The sequence below is a fragment of the Lytechinus pictus genome, chromosome 7 (genome assembly GCF_037042905.1).
Source record: "Lytechinus pictus isolate F3 Inbred chromosome 7, Lp3.0, whole genome shotgun sequence".
In the NCBI taxonomy this organism is placed as follows: Eukaryota; Metazoa; Echinodermata; class Echinoidea; order Temnopleuroida; family Toxopneustidae; genus Lytechinus; species Lytechinus pictus.
In genome coordinates, this window is record NC_087251.1 from 49,109,373 (window position 1) to 49,131,551 (window position 22,179).

Sequence of the window (22,179 nt, forward strand, 5' to 3'; positions counted from 1 at the left end):
CTTTTTTTCCAGATTTAATCTTTGTAATCTAATTTAAACATTTTCACAAAGAAAAATTGTGAAACCCAATTTTTTCCTTATGTATTTTTTTGTTTTTAGAATTTTTTCTTTCATATAGTACTTTTAGGATTAAACCCGTTAAACCATCCTATATAAGACAGTGGTGCTCAAACGTTAGTGAAAATCAACATATTCAAAAAGTTCAAGTTCTGCCATGGTTTAGACATCTAATTGTGAAGTCAGCTTATGAAATATTACATTCAATAAAGTTTGTTTTTCTGGGCATGCCATACATTGTAGTAGTTGTGTACATTCGAGGAGTGCATTTTGTGGTGGGATCACTAACTTTTTTAGTGCTCACAACTGTAAACAAATATTCTACTTACCTATACAATCACTGTCACCGAAACCAAATATACCCTTCACTTGGTTATATGTTACACACTTCTGTACTTTTAACATGTTACGGTAGAATTCAGGACATGATCTGATGAAAGAAAATAAGGCAAATGAAGCCAAAATAGAAGACTGAACAACTTCAGTAAAGTATTAATTACAATGATTGCAACAATGGACATAAAGATGAAGCATTAGAGCTGCATAAACTTTTTTTTTTTAACAATGTTTAGTGGAAAAATAAATACTGTATATGTTTATGATAAAGTAAATATCATCATAACATATAAATAAATAAACAGATTAGTCAAATCACTTTTTAAAAACGAAATACTACAAATTTATTACATGCCTGTACATTAATAATAATTGAGAAGAAATGCTAGTTGCATCTAGATTTTTTATGCACATTGATCGTATCATTCACCATGATTCTAGCTGGAGTCATCTCAGGCATAGGCCTCATTGGGCTAATTATCATAAGATCATTTATTTATTTGATCAATTTCTTTCCTTTTTAGGCGATTTTCATTTCATCACTTTTTCTTTACTTTTTTTTTAGCAAATACTATTATTTATTTTTGAAGAGATTTTGGTTAAGATGTACAGTATGTGATATACAGATCAATATATAATATAGAAAGTGTACTTAACTCATATTGTCAATGATTTTCTGTTACTTGTAATTTTGTTTGCCCCCCCCCCCCCCCCACTTCACTTGTGCGCCTTGAGCATCTCTCACAAGATGGATGTGGCACCTCCCAAATTGCATATTATTATTATAATATGAGTTGACAATCATTTTGAATTGATGTTTTCGGATTGTCTGACTTTATTTCCATAAATCATGGGGAACCATACTAAGCTTCAAACTTTCTGCATATTTCAACTCAAACTTCATCTCCACTTCCTGGAAAGAAGAATTAATTTGCATGATTTTCCTCAGAGCTGGGAATCTAGTCATATTTGAACAGTCCATCCATTGGTATACTCATGCTTGACTTAAAATTACTTGGTCTAATTGACAGGTTGAATTCTACATTTCATTTTTTCAACAACCAGTTCATCTATTTAGGATATTGTTTAATTTCCACTAGACCCAATAACCAGTTTGTCCAAGATCCAGTTTGGATAACCCTATTTAGTACTTGGGATAATTTCAACATGGTTATAAAGAGAACATGTTAATCAGACCAAATACATTTTTTACGAGTACCGAAGTGATATCACAATTTTTTTTTTTTTTTTTTTTTTGGGGGGGGGGGGGATTTCAGCATTTTTTATACCATACCTCCGCAGGGCATGATGAAAATTGAAAATTGAAAAAAAAAAAACAGCATCCCAAATTTGGTGGGAATCGGTCCATGGTGCCCTCATGAATACATAATTAGCCCCACTGAAGTCAATGTATCATTAGCCTGGTTCATAAAAGATCTAGGCCGATAATACATTGATTTCAGTGGGGCCAATAATGTATTCATGAGGTCATATCTTGGGGCCCCATGGACCAATTCCCACCAAGTTTTGGGTTGTGGAGGTATATCATTATCAACCGTAATATGGAGAAAAAAACGGCGAAATAAAAATTTAAAAAAATTGACGATGTCACACACCAGTACTCTATAATTCAAAGTGGCAATTAGACCTTCTACCAATTATGGTAAATCAAGTGAAATGAAACATGGACCAAAATAGTTAAGTCCAAATGAAGTTAATAACCTGGGGCCCGTTTCTCAACACATGGACATGTTAGTCATATATCTTTATCCACCAGCCACGGAGTTAGTTCCAATCTTACTAAACCTGTTTCTCGAAAGGCTTCCTAAGTAGAATACATTGATATCGAGAGCAGACGAGACGTAGCCTTAGTCACAAATTAGCATAATTTACAAAAAAAGAAAAATTATGACAAAATTGCAAATATTGTGATGAATTGGGAAATAAATCTTTTAAAAATAATAGCACAGGTGAATTATGCATCATACATACTTAGACCATGAAGACTAGAGCATTCAATTGCACAGAAAATTAAATTATGAATAATTCATTTCATGACTAAAAAATCACTTGTGGACGTTGAGATGGGTACCCCCGGGATATCCAATTTTGATAGTTTACGAAAGTAAACCATAACGGTTTTCTTTGTAAAATGATAATTATACGGTCTTTTACGATTCCAAACGTAATCAAAATATAGTTTAACGAAACATTTTTAATCATTTATACCGAAACATACAATATTTGACAAATTATATGCATAAATTAAAGATAGAATTTATCCAACTGTATAGGGGTTTGAAAACAACAAATACGAGTTCAGTTATGGATGGCCTGACGTGGTAGAATCTTTATCAATTAAATCATTTTACTATTTCAAAATGAATGGTTTTGTGGCGTTTTACCAACGGTTTTTATAGTTTCTTTGTATTACAATTATCATTGAATGCATTAACCCACTTGTTTTGTGATGTAATTTCAACCTCTATGATTGATTACGTAAGATTATAATTTTAAAATTTCTAGGCACTTTTGCATGTCATAGTCTACCCACGTGATTACACTACGTCATCAAAGAAAGAAGTTAAGACAGGTTCGGAGCTGTCATAAATATATAGTGAGGTTGTTGTACCCGATCTTGGTAAAGAGGGCTTCGTGAAACGGTTAGCGGACAAGTAGCTCACTATCTCCGATTTAGTCAAGAAGTTAGACTTATGACGGTGTTGAGAAACGGGCCCCTGGGGCACATTTCAAGATTGGCCGACAGCAAGTTAGAAAATCACTGAAAAGTGACCAAGTGATTTCAGACAAAGCATGCATGTACAGTACTCACGCAATATAATTCATATCTGAGAAGATGAAAGTCTTGTTGACATCAAACCCGCAGGCGATGATGTCCTTGGCATTCTCATAACCCAGCTTCTGAGCTTCCTCAGCTTTGAGATCCTTCCACAAAAACTTTTCATCGTCAGTCAGCTGAATGACTAGAGGCACGTCAAATACATCCTGAAGCCACCTAAGACGAGAGAATGGGATAAATTTACATCTGACATGAATTTTTTTTTTTCGTAATCCCTCCATCCCGCTGCGCCTCGGAATAGTTTACTAGAAAGATGGCGCATAATAAATGCTGTGTTTATTATTATTATTACTAACTATCAGCAGTGAAAAAAAATCATCACAATGGAGACTGCCAATACAATTAAGCACAAAGGGGGAGAGTGTATTATTATTATTATTATTTTGACTTGGCTCACTTTTATTAGATAAGCAGTTTTCAGCAGCTTCTTTTTGCTATCATTATTTGGAAAAAGAATCTACACCTGGCTTATTTAGATAATTTCTCAGATAATTGCATATTATCTCCAAGAATCATTTGGCACACATTTGAGTTGTCATTTTAATGCATTCTGCTTGAGGTCATGTTGAGATCATTGCAACTGGCATTCATGTTTACAATCACATACTCACTTGGTGAAGATAAATGGAATAAGATGACCAACATGCATAGATGTAGAAGAGGGTCCTCTTCCAGTGTAGAGAAAGAAAGGTTTCTTTGCTTCATAACGTGTAAGGATTTGATGGACATCTCTGCAAAAATCAAAGTTAAAAAAATGAATTTACAATATCTAACATATAAATCAACACACAAATTTAATGATAATCATTTATTGCATCAAAAAAATAAAATACAAACATCACATTACATGCAATATCAATCAATATACAATTTTGACAATAATCATATCTTATTTGAATAAATTTCAAATTCATGGTTTAAATTACTATATAAACTAATTAGTTGACTAATGTAATTCAAAATGTGAGATAACAAGTCTTTAAGAAATACAAAAATATTAAAAAAAATCAAATCTAAGAAAGACAAAGGTCTGACTCACACTCTTGATTTTCTCATCCACTGAAAATGAATAAGCTTTGTGTGAGCAGCTATTCATAACCAACATTAGAACTAGATCCACTTATACATGTATACAAATAGCGAATAGGCATGAGTGCGATGGTGCGAGATTTCGCATGAGGTGAAAGAAAGATGCTCTATTCAACGAGGCGTGAGCCAAGTTGAATAGAGCGTTTCTTTCTTTCACCGAATGCGAAATCTCGCACAATTGCACGAATAAGAATATTCGCTATTTGTGTTGTACAACGCCTCGGAATTTAGCGAAAATATGAAAAAACAAAGAGTTTATCCCTATAGTAATCTATGAAAAGGGAGCAAAAATACCGAAAGCAGAAAGCAAAATCCCACAAGCGCACATGACCTTGGGCAGCCTTGCGCATTTAGCCAGCTGGCTTATACGCGTATTGTTCATTTTTACCGAGCGCAATGAATTAAATCGTATTGTGACGTCACCCCCTAAAGCCGTGCAACGGTACATTTTGGACGGTACATTTTGGATGGTACGTCTTTTGTGCAACGGTAAGAATGTTTGACATTCAGCCTCCCATTTGCTCGCGTACAACAAGCTAAGTAGGCGTTGTACAACATAGAAGATGTACATGTATAGATAAATTTACATGGAGAAGAATGAATCAATGTAGAGACTTCACATTACACCATGTATGCTTTCATGGATATATCATCTGAAGAATGCATAAATTTGATTTTAGATGGTCCTATTAAGGACCAAACACATATATGCCCTCGAAAGCACACAGGGTGTACCGTCAAGCCTCTATTATCTATTAATAGAATTAATTTATTTATTTATAAACTAATTATTTAATTTATAATTTAGAGATTTACTATCATTTCTTTGTTTGATTGAATCAATCTTGCCTGCATATGATACATTTAAACATTCTCCTCCACTCCTTGGGGAGTACTACAGCTTGCCATCTTAATTCTTCACCTTTGTGAAAAGAAGATCCCTCTTCTAAGAAAATGATGTGGCTTATGACCAGTTATTTTCTCAAATCTCTCCAGTAATGCATCATCTATCTTGGTGCTCCCAAATCGAACTGTCAATATTAAACAAAAAATAATAATTTTAATATGATACATAAAATTTCGAAACAGTTTGAAAACAGTAGGCTAATTTTTATAACACTGAAAGGTTTACACCAAAAGTGATTACTTCATCCACATGTTCTTTTCATAAGCATGTCCCTGGGAAGCAGGGGTGCTGAAGCACCCCCAAGATTTTCCTGGGGGGTGCTGCGTGTATTTTTCTCCATAGGCAGCACCCCTGGAATTGTGGTAGGTGCGAAAACAATGATAAATGTAACAACAAGTGGAATGCCTCTGGCCGTCTCACCTGCATCACGCGATTCAATATAGCAGCAGTGCTGATTTTGAAAACTACTATAACTCGCACAAGATGTTCAGTGATACTTGGTTACTCTTATTTCCACGTTTTATGAACTAGACCAATACACTTATAGAGATATGATGGCAATTCAACAAATACCCCCAACGTGGCCAAAGTTCTTTGACCTTACATGACCTTTGACCTTGATCATGTGACCTGAAACTCGCACAGGATGTTCAGTGATACTTGATTACTATTATGTCCAAGTTTTATGAACTAGACCAACACACTTTCAAATTTATGGCTGTAATTCAACAAATACCCCAATTTGGCCAAAGTTCATTGACCCTAAATGACCTTTGACCTTGATCATGTGACCTGAAACTTGCACAGGATGTTCAGTAATACTTGATTACTATTATGTCCAAGTTTCATGAATCAGATCCATAAACTTTCAAAGTTATGATGGTAATTCAACAGATACCCCCAATTCGGCCAAAGTTCATTGACCCTAAATGACCTTTGACCTTGGTCATGTGATGTGAAACTCATGCAGGATGTTCAGTGATACTTGATTAACCTTATGTATAAGTTTCATGAACTAGGTCCATATATTTTCTAAGTTATGATGACATTTCAAAAACTTAACCTTAGGTTAAGATTTTGATGTTGATTCCCCCAACATGGTCTAAGTTCATTGACCCTAAATGACCTTTGACCTTGGTCATGTGACATGAAACTCAGGAAGGATGTTCAGTAATACTTGATTAACCTTATGGCCAAGTTTCATGAACTAGGTCCATATACTTTCTAAGTTATGCTGTCATTTCAAAAACTTAACCTCAGGTTAAGATTTGGTGTTGACGCCGCCGCCGCCGCCGCCGTCGCCGTCGGAAAAGCGGCGCCTATAGTCTCACTCTGCTATGCAGGTGAGACAAAAATTACCTAAAATTTTTAGTGAAGAAAGCCCCCCCCCCCCTTTTTTTTGCTTTTAAAAATCTCATACCAAAATGGCGTTCATTTTTTGTGAAACCGTTTTTTTGCTTGTCAAATTTACATCAGCACTCCAAGTAAAAAAAATCGTTCCCAGGGCCCTGTTCATAAGCCATGAATTTCTATGTTCATGACATCACTTCTGTCTTCCAAACAAATAACATTAAATAATAATTCTGATTCTTAAATCTTGACATTCAGTAACAATGGATGTGACAGTAAGAGAAGTACATGGAAATTCAATAAAATTCAAGTTCATCTTATCAAAACTGATAGGATATTCTGACATGAGCAACAAAAAAAGGAAAATGCAAAAAATAATCATCATCATTATCATCATCATCAACATTTGATCATGATCATCATCATCATCAATCCATCATCATCATAGTCATAATCATCATCATCATTATCATCATCATCAACATTTGCTCATGATGATGATGATCATCATCATGATCATCATCATCGTACATCTCGTTGCACATCAAAGTTATAAACTTACGAATAAGTTTGTCATAGTCTATTCCTTTGCTGGATGAAGTGGCTACATTCCACGGGTCGACAATATCTTCCTTCGCATCATCATCTGCACCATCACCCTGTTCAGAAGCTTGGTTCACCTCACCAACCTTCAAATCTTCTATTTTAGCCTCAATAGATTCTGCCTCCCCAGACATCATAGCACTAAATGAAGATGTCAAAGAAAGATATCTTGTCATATAAAAAACTCAATTGTATCAGAATGGGGTAATATGCAGAAAATTCAGAGTCGTTCTCAAAAAGACGTCACCATTCATTGTCCCAAAAGACTCCCAATCATGTTTTTGGCCTGTATCCTTGCAATCTTGCATTATTTCTGGGGTTTGGGGTTTTTGTAGTAACATGGATGGTAAGCATTAGCATTAGCTTGAAAAAAATTTAAAACATCCATAACAAAACCATTCAATATACACATTTGAAAACATTTTGCTAATTTTGCAAGGTTTCTATGGATTTTTAGTTGAATAATGACAGGCATGAGTTGCCATTACAGCACACACATGCTTGGTGGCTAGTAATGCCTTGGCTTAAAATTGTGAACAAGTTTGTCAACTTCCATACCATCAATATCTGTAATAAATTCTTTTGAAATCTGCATTTATATTCGGATCTGGGCGTTGCTAGTTTTTTTAGGTGGTCTATCTCTGACAGATCACCTCTTAATTTCGTCAGAATTTTCTTTATTATTTATTTCTTTATTCATCTTTTCATTTTTCGCACCTATGTTTGTCGCCAACTTTTCTCCAAATCGACTGTATCAATTTCGCTGAATCTTTCGTCATATATAAAGTCTATCGTAGACGCGCTCTACTAAGCTTTTCAAGGTCATCTGATCATGATGACGTCATCTACGCGCCATTTTGTAAAATTCTTTATTTGATCATATCAACATAACGGATAATTAATAATCAATCATATTTACATCAAATAAACTATAGGTCAAATGTCAAAGTCATCAAAGGTCATGCAAAGGTCATGACGTGCGCGTCAAAATTGAAAAATGCTCATAATCGTCTATTATTAATTTTAGGTACGTTTCAGGTCATCTTAAGCATCTTTTTGAAAGGCAAGTCCTTTGGAACTTACAAATCTGTGGGTGCTGTGATAAATTAATGATAAATCGTGATCATAGTTGGTTGTTTTAGAAAATTTCATGAATTATCAAATTGATATTTAATGCATGATTGAACATAAATTGCATTTTTTAGTGCAGCGTTTATCATATGGATCTCGTCATGGGGTTCATGGGAGTCAGGAGAATAGAGGGAGAGGGAGAGGTAGGATTTAAGTGGGTGAAGTAGGTTGATGGGGATAAAGGTTAACAGAACATTTAGCTCCCCCCCCCCCACTTCCCTCTCCCACCTCCCCTCCTGTTGAGATCGAGACTGGTTGTATTACATGTATATATAAAGTCCAGAGCAGAACTTTACCTATCAATCATTTAATCAACAATTTATCAGTAAATCAACTCAATCAATGTGATCAATCATCATAATCAGTCAATTTCTTAGTAATCATGAAATGAAAAAAAAACTGACCAATCAACCATCGGTCACTTGGCACTTTGGCAGTTAAGTTTTGAATACCACCCAGGAAGTGAGACAGAGATGTCCAGAGGGGGGGGGGTACATGACTTGTAATTTGTGAAAGAACATGAAAATGAGAAATGCCCTTAAAGGTCAAGTCTACCCCAGAAAAAGTATGATTTTAATAGAGAAAAATTCCACTAGCAAAACAATGAAAATTTCATTAAAATCAGATGTAAAATAAGAAAGTTATGACATTTTAAAGTTTCGTTTATTTTCCACTAAACGGTTATATGCACATCTCAGTGACATGCAAATGAGACAGTCGATGATGTCCATCACTCACTAATTTTTTAATGTTTTTCATTGTTTGAATTATCCAATATTTCATTTTGTACAGTTTTGACAATAAGGGCCAACTTGACTGAACCATATAGTATTAAAACAATACTAATTCCACATGTTCAGGGAGGAATTAATCTTTGCCTCCCTTAACAATGAGGAAAAAATTAGTGAGTGGATGACGTCCTTAGTCTCCTCATTTGCATACTGACCATACTAAATTTGCTTAAGAAACCAAAACTGATCTCAATTCTCAATTGATCATTAATTTAGCATAACACCCTTAACTTTGCAAACTTGTTCCAAAGGACCGACCTCTCAAAACAATGGAATGCTAATTCCTGTCCAGCATAGCCGAGCTCAGTCTCTCAGGTGGTGAGAAGTGTTGGGGGGGGGGGGAGTGAGGGAAGGGGAGGGAATGGGATGGCCAAATGTTCTGTTGACCTTTATCCCATCAACATACTTCACCCACGTAAGTTCTGTCTCTCCCCTATTCTCCCGACTCTCATGAACAAAGTGCAGAGATCCACATGAAAAAGTTAAGACGCTGCACTAAAAATTGCAATTCATATTCACTCATGCATTCTGTAGGCTATCTGTATCGTTCAGTCAGCAAAATACCAGGATTGGCACACCACGCTAACTTGAAGAGCACACTACGTGTAGAGTAGCTCGAAGTATTAATTGATATTTCATTTACTTTTGAAGGAGTCCAAAGATAATGAGTTAACTATGTCTGCATTAAATTTCAATTTTAATAACTTATGAAATATTCTCATACAACAAAATAAATAAAATCAAATCAAACTGATCATGATTGAGCATTAATTTATCACAACACCATCAACTTACTTGCCTCTCAAAAACTGAAAGAAATTGGAAGGCTAATTCCTGCCCAGCTTAATTTTCATACCCAATGTTGTAGTGGGTAGTGCTCACTTAAGCATGAATGTGCTCTACTTAAACAAATAATTTTTTTCCTGGCTACTCCACTTGTACATATTTTCAATCTGTCTCTCTCTCAAGGTGTTTTTCCTGAATCGCTAAAACTTGCCAAAATTATTCCAATATATAAAAAAGATGACCCATGCCGGATTGTAAACTACCGCCCTATTTCACTGTTACCAAGCATTTCCAAAATACTTTTCAAAAATTGTTTACAATCGTTTATACTCATTTTGGACACTAACAAATTATTAATCCCCAATCAATATGGTTTCAGAAAAAAACCACTCAACCGATTATGCAATTTTACAATTATATGATAAAATAACTGATTCACTTTAAAAAAAGGAGCACACTATTGGGGTATTTATGGATTTATCGAAGGCGTTCGATACAATGGACCATCGCATATTACTGAGTAAACTAAAGACATATGGAATCAGAGGGATCGTACTATCTTGGTTAAAAGATTATTAAGCTAATAGACGCCAATATGTTAATTTCAAATCCAAATCATCTAATATATGCCCCGTAATATGTGGAGTACCACAGGGTTCAATCCTGGGACCTTTATTATTTTTAATATATATGAATGACATTATGAACACATCACCCTTACTTACATATGTTTTATTCGCAGATGACACCAACATATTTTATTCACACCACAACTTAAACATACTTGTTGCAACTCTCAATCAAGAATTAAAGAAATTATCAATATGGTTTAAATCAAACAAACTTTCACTTAACATAGATAAAACAAATTTTATGTACTTCAAACACATTAATTCTAAACATATATCTCGCGATAATATTTATATCAATGATATACCCATTAATGAAAAACAAGAAACTAAATTTTTAGGTGTACTGATTGATGCTAACATAACTTGGAGTAGTCACATTTGTAATATAAGCATGATGGTCGGAAGAGGCATAGGCATTTAAAGGAGAATGAAACCCTTGGAACCAGCTGAATCCATATCAAAGAGAAAAATCAAAGAAACATATTGTTGAAAGTTTGAGGAAGATTGAATGAATAATAAGAAAGTTATGAGCATTTGAATATTGAGATCACTAATGCCATGTAGATCCTCGCATTGGCAATGCGACCAAGATCTGTGATGTCACACACGTACAACTCCCTCATTACTTTAGTACTTATTTCACTTATATTCTCACTTTTATAGAGTCTATCACAAGGTGAGGTGTTCTCTTTATATATGGGAGGACAATTACAGAGGTTTCACAACATTATATCATTGATGAATCGTTTGTCATATGATTAGAATGAGCAAAAAGAGATGTTTTGGGGTATATTTTCAGTGTCCAAAAGGGGAGAGTTGTTCATCTGTGACATCATAGATCTTGGTCGCATTGCCAATGGGAGGATCTCCATAGCATTAGTGATCTCGACATTCAAACGCTCATAACTCTTCTATTGCTAGTCCTATTTTACTCAAACTTTTGTTGATCTTATTCTTTGATTTTTCTGCTTTCACAAAAGCTAACTTGCTCCAAGAGTTTCATTCTCCTTTAACATTATATCTCTCAAAGATCGTTACTTATGCTCTATAATTCATTTATCTTATCGTATATATATCTTATTGTAATATTGTATGGGGAAATAGTAACAAAATCAAAATCGATTCAATATTGCGCCTTCAAAAGAAAGCACTTCGCATTTGTCATCACTCCCATTATCTCGCTCATACTGATCCTATATTTCATGATTTTAAAACATTGAAGATCTATGATATTCACACTTATCAAACTGCTATTTTTATGTACAAATTTTCCACCAACACTATACCAACACCCTTCAGAAATATTTTTGTCTATAAGAGAGACATTCATTCATACCCTACTCGACATTCATCTGACTTTCATTTAACAAACCCAAAACTAATAATTGCTCACAAAACAATACGGCATCACGGCCCGGATGTTTGGAACAACCTACCGAATGATATCAAACAAGCTGCATCTCTTATTATATCATTTAAAGCTTCACTAAAGAGGTACCTTTTATCAAAATACTTATAAATTCTCACCTGCACATGCACTCACTTGCACACACTTCATCTTGCCCCCTTTCTTTTTAGTATATGTTAAGCCATATAAGTGACATCACTTTTAAATAATAAAGACCCGGTATTTTTATTATGGTTTTCATGTAGCCTTCTCTTTTCCCCTGGCTGCTCTTATTTCAAGCTTTCAGCTTACGATAGCTGGCCTCTGCATTTAAATTTATTTGTTATTGTTTACATGAATTATGTCTATATCTACTTAACTACTATTCAATTGTCACCTTTGTAACTTGATCATTATGTATGTTTTATTTTATATCATTGTTATAAATTTGTAATTTTGATTTATTAATAAATGCAGAAATACCTGCTTAAAAAAAATAGTTTTCCAACTGTTTAGTGTCATTTGAAAGTGACTTTATTGGCTTTCCATATATTTAGAACTTTTCCCCCAAAAGTGATATATTTTTTGTTTGGCAGCCATTTAAAAAATGTATAGTTTTCTTGAGACGTTCAGTATAATGTGTCCACTAACAATAAAACATGTAGATACACAATAATATAACTGTGACAGTAGAAAACACAATCCCATAATCTTTTTTTCCGTAATATTGGACAGAATAAATAAATTCATCCTAAAATGGGGGTGTTTTTGTAAATAAATAAATGTTAATAATATGATTGTTCCTAGTAAATGTTTAGTGATTCTACATGTATCAAAACCAACTGAACTATTTTTACTTCAAATACAGCAACTTAAAATAGGTTTTAATCAGGCGGCCCCATTTCCCCCACTTCAGTGGGGCAAATAAGGCCACCTGACAAAAATATTTATGGCTCATTAATATGCAAATTAGCCTGATTATTTCTAACATTTCCAGAAGCCCATTTTCGCAACATCTTCTGTTCTCCCGCTCGAGATTTAACATCTCCCGCCCAGGCCCTGTGTTTCCCGCTTGAGATGTGTTATCTCCTGCTTAAAATTATCTTTCTCCTGCCCAAACACCTTTTCATATCCAAGCCGATATTCAAGTTAAAACTTAAGTAGAGCGTCAACGCTCCGTGCGATCTCTAGCTAGCATCATCCCTCCTTAGGCCCTCCTATGGCCTTCGTGTATGATTTGATTCATTTAATTGTTAATTACTTAGTCCCATCCTAAGACGTACACTTCCCCCTCCCCCAAAAAATAATTATAAAAAAATATTGACCAAGAAAAAAAGAGAAAAGGGTGAAATATGATATAATTTTTTAATATGATGATTGTCAAAGTCTATCACAAAGTTTGATTTTTGAAATAAAAATGTCAAAAATTTGGTTGCTCACTTCGCCTGCTCGCAACTTTTGATTAATTTTACGCGATACGCCAAATATCTAGCCCCCTCAAAATTTTTGGCTCATTTCGCTACTGGTGCCATCATATATTGAAAAATTAGCCTGAGATAGCATGAGAGAGCATCTAGAATCCTAGAGCTTCCTGGGTCTTTTAGTGAGACCTGGACCCCGGCCACAAGGTACTTCGCGCTCGTGATGTGCGCTTTGCGCACTCAAGTTGGAGTCTCGTTTGCTAGGGGATCAAGGCGGGAGAATCTCCAGATCAGAAGGTTCTTGGGGTTGGAGTCTCTGCATTTCTAATGGATGATGTCGGTCTACTCTATATCTAGTAATAGACATCTAATCACGTTTCCACTGCTTTACATTAACAAGATATAATTGGAATTATAAAAAAAGTGGCCTTACTTTTGCTTGTCAGATCAGCAGCTGATAATGATCTAATCATGGCTGATCGGCTGCTTCACACCAATCGCCGATCATGCAAAATGTATTGGTGTGATAGTTGGCCATTTGAAATACCTCTTGGCACAATTTTTAAACAGTTTTAAAGTGAAAGCAATTCCAAACCACGTCCTGGTAGATCGTGCAATTAATCTGAGATCTCTGTGGCTTCTATTCATTTTTATTTTCCTTTCCGACAATGTTGGGAAAATGCATCATTTATATTTTTTCTTAGAAAGCAAGGGTTCATACGGAATGGTATATAAAATAGATTTGAACTCGTTAGCCCCTCAAAACAATTTTAAAACATGTTAATGAATCGTAAAATACTTGCATCGGTCGATAAATATCATAAACATTGCTTTATGATATTCATCGACCGATGCAAGTATTTTACAATCCATAATATTTTTCGGCCAATGCAAGTATTTTTTTAAATCTAGGTTGGCAGCTATACACCCGTGTGGTATCTAGGTATTGATAACAAAGACTTCAAGATGGCGACCAAAACAGACTGGGTAAGCGAACTCTTGTGCTCTTAAATTTCTTTAGATTTCTTACTATTTATTGAAAAAAATAATTTAAAATATCAAATTCGGGGGGGAAATATTGTTTTGGCCCATTTACGTTAGTTTGGGCTCAAAACAATTTATACAATCTGTGATTTAGATCTACTTTCACCATGGGAAATCCTAGCCTCTACAGAGAGGAATGATCTCCCGGCCCAGGCTCCATGGGGAGTAAGCCTACGTTAGTGGGTGTCTGGAGAAAAAAATATTTTTCTTATTTCAAGAAAATATCACATTTTCTTTGTGAATTTGAAGAGAAATGACCTTCAGACTGACAGAAATGTAACATTTTTTTTTAAATCCAATTATTGGCTGCAAAAAAAGAAGAATGAAATAGGTAAATTTTCAGCTTTTCTCTGCCATAGACTGTGTAGGCCTAGTTAAGAAATGGACACACACAAATCCAAATTTTTAGCTTCCGAGAGCTGTTATAAATTTATTATTATAGCCAAAAACTTGTCCATAAAGAGTCCAATAGGATTTTTTATGCTCTTTCTGATGGTATGATTTTTATAAAGATTTGGAAACCAGATCACAATGAAAACTTGCAACAAAGTGAAAAAAATTGTACAAAACAGAAATTTCATTTTCCCATAGAAAACGCATGGGGCAATGGCAATCTCAACACACACACAAATACGGGTTTGCAATCTATCTCTAAGTCTAAATCTTTATTTCAAATAATCCTATAAGTATAAACTTGTCCTTACTGTCAAAACAAGCCCCTGAATTTTCTCTTTCCATACATGCCAAGCCCAAAAACACAATTAAGTTAGGCCCCGGCTAAGTTAGGGGCCTAATTTGGCCTAATCAGTTAATAAACTGATAATCAATTCAGACAGTCAGATCACATTTTTCTAGCACCCTGAATTTCCCGAGAAAAAATGTGCCATATTTTCCCCTAAATCAGCCTGTTTTATGCTGACACTTTTCAGTGTGGCCTGATTTTTACTCTCCAGGAGCCTCCAGGCTAGGAGTGGGCGGCCGCGTCAGATATACTACTGTATATTAGTCCGGTCTGTTAGCGTCAAAAACACCCTACTTGTGGACACGGTGGACAAAAGCATGATTTTTTCTCCAGACCTTTGTTTATGTATGAGAATTAAAAATGGGGTATGCTCCAAAAAATCTGGCTGCAGGAACAGTGAAAAAAATGGGTGAAAATGTCAGAATTTATGAGTTTAGATTGGTCTGATATATAGACTAGCGCTAGTGCAAAACTCAATAGCAGTGCATTATTTTGCATTGGTTTAGTTCTTGAATTCAGACCCTTTTTGAACAAATATTCTGTTTGTACTCACATCTCAATGCACTAAATATCTGAATGCAGATGCTAAACAAGCCGAAGGGTGGTGGTGGAGGGGGTTGAATGTTGGTGTGTCTGTACATATTTTGGTCTTGGGGTAAAGATGTGCCATACACATTTTTTGCATGTGTTGGAAATTGTGTTGCCATGGTAACAGTGTATTATGACAAAAATAAGGTAAAAATCTTGCAGTTAGAACTACTTCCTCTGTTTTCATCAGATTCTCATGAAATTTGGCACACATATTGGTCTTGAGGTGAAGATGTCTAAGACACATTTTTGTGTGTCTTTCGGAAATTTTGTTGCCATGGTAACAACATAACATTTGGTGAAAATTGGGGAAAAAACCTTACAATTCAAATTGCTTCATCAGTTTTCAATCAATTCACATGAAATTTGGCACACACATTGGTATTAAAGTAAAGATGTACAAGGCACTTTTTGTGTGTGTTTCAGAAATTGTTTTGCCATGGTAACAACATATTATATGGCAAAATTTAGGTAAAAACCTTGCAATTTGAACTACTTCATCAGTTTCAAACCAATTCTCATGCATGAAATATGGCTCACACATTGGCCTTGAGATAGAGATGTGCAAGAACCTTTTTTTTGCATTTGTCAGAGTGCATTGCCTTGATAACCACATATAGCCAGAAATGCAGGGAAAACTCATCAATTGTGGATCAATCTACTTCTCTGTTTTCAGCCTGTGCTCAGAAAAGTTTACACAAATATTCATTTTTGGTAAAGATTCATATTCAGTGTTAAAGGGGAATCCAGCCTTGGTCATAAAATGTTGTGTGGAAAAGGAGAAAAATAAGAATGGTGAAAGTTTGAAAGCAATCGGACAAGCAAAATAAAGTTATGGCTGCTTTAAAATTAAGATCCCTAAGGCTACTAGTATGTAGATTTCAAATTGACAATGGGTAAGTAAATTATGACAAGGGGCGAGGCTGCAAGGACAACTTTCCCATTGGCCTTGTACTTTGATTTTTGGTTTTCTCCTAAATTCCATTGGGGCCGTAATATAAACCTGTTAGTATAATGTTTTATGTCCTCATGAAAGAAAGATACAATTTGAAGTAAAACTTTTGAAAAAGACATTTTAGTCAATTAATTATTTCTGTACATGGAAGAGTGGTCCTTCCCTTACATCATTATGACATCACGTATGCGGCCAATTTGAAGTCTTCATGGGTGTATAGTGATTACCAATGTTTACAACTTTTATATATTCACAACTTTCTTATGGTTTGTCTGATATTGTTTAAACTTTGACCTATTGTCTGATTTTTCCTTTTCCTCTAAAAACAAGTGTTTATTTGGGTTGGATTCCCCTTTAACATCATAAAATAGCGCAGGGTATTCATGGTATTAATCACATTCAATAACATTTATAGGTTCTTTTTTTTGGGGGGGGGGCGGAGGAGGTCCTTAAAAACTGACAACATAAAAATATAGAAGGTTAAAGGCCATGGCCATTAGGAACTTAAACACTCTTAAAGAAAGCACCCCTTCCATTTTTTTTTTTTTTTTTTTTGGGGGGGGGGCCTTTAGAAACTTGCCACAGAAAGATTAAAAGGAAATAATTACAACTAGGAACTGAACCCCCCCCCCAAAAAAAAAAGGGGGGAAGAAAAATCCTTTACACTTCAGTGTATTAATTTAAAGCCTAAAACATTCTGGTTTGATAAAAGATCATTTCCGGTGCCCAATTAATCAACGTTTTATTTATCTCCTACTCAGTATTTGTTCATTTCAGTTCTTACTCTGACTTTCTTACATCACTTTTTGCACTTTTTGCACTTAAGAGCTTTACCATACCTTCTTGTTTTGTTTCCTCTCCCCCCCCCCCTCTTTTTCTCCCTCTCTAAGTACATTTTTCTTTGCTATTTTAAATCATTATTATCTAGCAACAATTATTCCATTTTGAATGCTTACACCTACACTGAAATATAATACCATGACATTTATTATTTTCTTCATAATCTTTTAAACAATATTTTGGCTACACTCTGTCCTAAGTAATACTATTAGCTATATTTAATGTCTAGTTTAAAGAATTGAAGAAATGGCTGCCATGATATTATATTTTGGTAAAGGTGCATCAAATTCATAGTTGCAGCATTCAGAATGGAATAACTGTTGCTTGAAAAAAAAATGGATTTAGTTTTTTTCCGAAAATCCTCTGTGAAAATTTTAGTTATATCACTGAGTTTTCCCATTCCTGCAGTTACCACCATCTGAAAGGGATATGACTAGAATATATGTAGAGAAATAAAAGTCATCATTTGCTCAATGAACAGTGAATACGTCCGTCCTTACTCCAATGGAAAATTATTTGCATTATTTGTGACAGTCAGATCTTGCATCCAACAATTTTGCTACTGAAACGTAATATTCATTTTTTGACAATTGGAGATGTAGGATGTATAAAGCAGGGGGCTGTCACAGAAATATACTGAAAAAATTAAATGAAAGAAAATAGAAGGCAAAAATTTTATTGTGCACATATGCATATTTTTGATATGGTATGTTATTGAGTCATGGATTTGCAAGTGAATTTCTAAAACAAGTGCAGAGATTTTTGTATATATATATTTCAATAATTAGTTGCATGATTAAGGTACACTTTATAATATGTCAGAAAAAATATACTTGGAGAGAGAGAGAGAGGGTAAAAAAGAAGAGAGGAACCATAAGATGGTATGGTGAAGCTCAAAATCAAGAGTGATGTGATATAGTTAAAAAGAAAGAGTAGGAATGGAATATGAATAACAGACTGAGTAGGAGAATATAAATAAACAATGATTAATTGGCTACTGTAAACAATTTTTTTACCATAGCAGAATGCATTAAACATCAAATGAACGGTCTGAACTCTGAAGTGCAAATGACTCTTCTTACCTTTTAATGGGGGGGGGGTATTTTTCTGCTCTCAAAAAATATATCAGCCCCCTATTTTTTCAGGGGGGGGGGTTAAGTTCCTAGTCATAATCCTTTAACTTTTACTTTTATGAGGTCATTTTTTAAAGACCCCCCCCCCCAAAAAAAAAGGGAGTAGTGTCTCGCTTTAAAATCCAAAGACCCCTGAGGGGCAAAGGCGTAGACTGGTTGAGCATGGGGAGATAGAAGTGGTATGGGGAGGGGTGCACATCTTGGGGAGGTGGAACTAAGGTTTGGAAAATCAGCCGTTGAAAGTAGAAGGGGTACACATTTTGTTTTGCTTGCCAGTGTTGGAACTCCTTTGCCACAGCGGAAGGTTTCACATTCACCCAGTGTACCCCCAGCCTATGCCCTTGAGGGGATGCTTATTTCAAGAGTGTTAATGGACACCGCCTTTAACCTTTATTTTGATGTCAGATTTTAAGGACCAATCCCGCTCCTCCCCCAAAACCTAGAAATGTTACTGAAGGTGATTAATACCCCCACACTCATATATTTTAATGCAGTTTAGAATTTGATATGAATCTTTACCCAAAGATGAATATTTCTTCCAACTTTTATGAGCACTGACTAAAAAAAGGGGAAGTTGTTTGATCCACAATGAGTTTTCCTGCATTTCTGGCTATCATATGTGGTTACCATGGCAATATACTCTGACAAATGCACACAAAAAATGGTTCCTGCACATCTTTACCTCAAAGCAAATGTATGAGCCAAATTTCATGAGAAATGGTTCAAAACTGATGAAGTTGTTGAAATTGCAAGGTTTTTACCTAAATTTTGCCATATAATATGTTGTTACCATGGCAACACAATTTCTGAAACACATACAAAAAGTGCCTTGTACATCTTTACTCTAATACCAATGTGTGTGTCAAATTTCATGAGAATTGATTTAAAACTGATGAAGCAGTTTGAATTGTAAGGTTTTTTTCCCAATTTTCACCAAATAATATGTTGTTACCATGGCAACACGATTTTTGAAAGACACACAAAATGTGTCTTAGACATCTTCACCTCAAGACCAATGTGTGTGCCAAATATCATGAGAATCGGATGACAACAGAGGAAGTAGTTCTAACTGCAAGATTTGTACCTTATTTTTGCCATAATACACTGTTACCATGGCAACACAATTTCCAACACATGCAAAAAATGTGTCTTGCCCATCTTTACCCCAAGACCAAAATATGTACATACACACCACACGTACGTGCATAGCGCCAACTTAATGTGTTCCGCCATCTTGCTTGTTGGTTGCCGATAAAATGCGCATTTTCAGATTTTTTAACGCTCAGTTATTACCCATGACTGAAACATTGACCAATCAAAAACTAAGATTCTACAAGAAATATGAATATTCATATACGAAAGTATAAACATAGATAATTCAGTTTTATGTGAAATTTAAACCCAATACTTCAAAATATGGTTAGTTTTATGTCTCTAAAATAACCCTTAAAACCAGAATTTTATTACTAAAAAATAAAGGTTTTCCCAAGTTGCCATGGTAACGCGGTCTGAGATATAAAAGCTTAGCAAACACTTCATTTCAGTGATCGAGGATGTATTTGTTTACGGTATACGTCTGCATAAATTATAACATTTTTTTCCAGACCATGGATGAACTTTCAAAAAGAGACATTTTAGGCAATTTTTTACGATTTCCGGCAATTTTCTGACACAGGCACTTTGAAGAGGTAATTTTTACAGAATTAGAAGAAGACATCATGGATTTTCCTAATATCACGACGGATATGCAACTTACTTGTAAACAAATCAAACAAAGTCTATGATACATTTTCGATAATGCAAAAAGAGACATTCAAGTCTCTGATTGAGAGCCGCAGATTGAACATTCGCACGGCGCAATGGTAGCGTTTTCACCGAATTCGTCGGGGCGAAAACTCCAAGCGAGCCGTACCACTCACCAGTCCCGAACGCTGCGCTGTATGTTTGATGATTTATCTGGTGCCATTTCGTGCTTATAAATTTGTTTTTTCTACAATGCCACTATCTCATTAAAATTGTTTGTCATGATAACATTGGAAATATTATCGTTTAATGGCCCAAAGGATCGACTGTAATAAAATATACTTTGAAATATTGTCAGAGAGTGATTAGTTAGGTGATGTTTATGGTCAGAATTTAGTCATGGCTTCGGTCGAACTTACGCGAACGCGGTCACTTGCTCACGGGGCGAGTCGGCCTGGCCCTTTGGTGGAAGGCCGTTAGGCAACGTGCAGTGCAGCTAGAGCAGAGTTGGGGAGTTATAGGTATAAAAATACTTTGAAATAAGTGATCTGCAAATATTTTTGTCTTATCCCTTTGGATTACTTAGATAAGAAATTCAAATTCTCAAAGTTTAAATCAAATTTTAGACAGTGACAACAAAGAGTGTATGGGGGGGGGGGTGGGTCTTGCATGCCCCCAATTCACGAACAAGAAAAAAAAGGAAAAGGTAAGAGAATCTTGCGAAATTGTTCAATTGGATTTTTGTAACCAAAAGTCAAAATTATGCTTATGTCGCTTGCTTGCAACTATATATTTTATAAATTTTGCCTGATACGCCATATCGTAGTACCCTCAATTGTTTTCACTTGTTACGCCACTGACATGACTGATATAACATCTACTATTATGATAACATTATTTGGTTGCGGGATCAAAGCATCAGCTATAGCTAAACATTTATACTTTATGCCTGTTCAACTTCCAATACAGGTTTAGGCCTGTATTTATGAGATGTTAAGATCTATGGGTGCCTTTATTATTTTCATTTTCAATTAAAACAATTATTAATTATGTATTAATTTAGTATTAACCTCGATGATACATTTTATTGTGTTAAATCGTACAATTTCTGTTGTATTAAGCCCCTTATTAAGCCCTTTTAAAAACATGCTCAGTAGCAGACCCCCCCCCCCCATATATAAAGACAATAGAAGTGTATATAGAATTAATTGACCCCCCCCCTATTGAGGACAAAATGAAATAAAATACTCAAAATAATCGACCGCCCCCCCCCCCCCCTTTGACGAGGCAGCTGTCGGTGGCCTGATGTCTTCATTGACTTCTTTTTGCTTGTAAAAATAATATTAAAGAAATAGGGGCTACCGGTACTCTAAGTGTCCCCTATGAAAATTGATTTGGATCTGCAAGTGCATGAGGCTGCGCCCCCTCCAACGTCATAGCTACCCCATATCTTTAGGTTCTAGCTCTCATATTTTTCAGCTCCCTGATTTTTTGGGAAAAAAAAACGAGGCGAAAGAAAAGAGTGAAATAAATGAAATACGATTAATCAAAATTTGAGTTGTTTGAAAGAATTATACTTATCAGAGAAACTAAATTAAATTCTACAACCATGAAGAATAACAGCAATCTTGATAAATTTTTTTTTTTTCAAAATCAGAACCAATCAACCTTTTTCTGATTATTCTGTCACTTTCCATATTTTGGAGAAAAAAATAAAAGTGTTCATCGACGCCCTGTACTGCATGATGAAACTGTATCCCCACTCGGCCCTCGTAACCCCCCCC

At 35.1% G+C, this 22,179-nt stretch overlaps 1 protein-coding gene across 1 annotated transcript in view; it reads right to left on the bottom strand.

Annotated features, from left to right (window-relative positions):
- LOC129264265 (tryptophan--tRNA ligase, cytoplasmic-like) overlaps nucleotides 1–7,338 on the bottom strand; it is a 26,434-nt gene extending 19,096 nt beyond the window's left edge. Inside the window, exons 1-5 of the mRNA XM_054902112.2 lie at nucleotides 7,162–7,338; nucleotides 5,265–5,373; nucleotides 3,865–3,984; nucleotides 3,227–3,409; nucleotides 387–487 (exon numbers count right to left, since the gene is read on the bottom strand). Of these exons, the coding sequence (XP_054758087.2) occupies nucleotides 387–487; nucleotides 3,227–3,409; nucleotides 3,865–3,984; nucleotides 5,265–5,373; nucleotides 7,162–7,336 (688 nt within the window). The 5' untranslated portion in view covers nucleotides 7,337–7,338. The remainder of the gene's footprint in view (nucleotides 1–386; nucleotides 488–3,226; nucleotides 3,410–3,864; nucleotides 3,985–5,264; nucleotides 5,374–7,161) is intronic.
- Nucleotides 7,339–22,179: the final 14,841 nt, after the last annotated feature.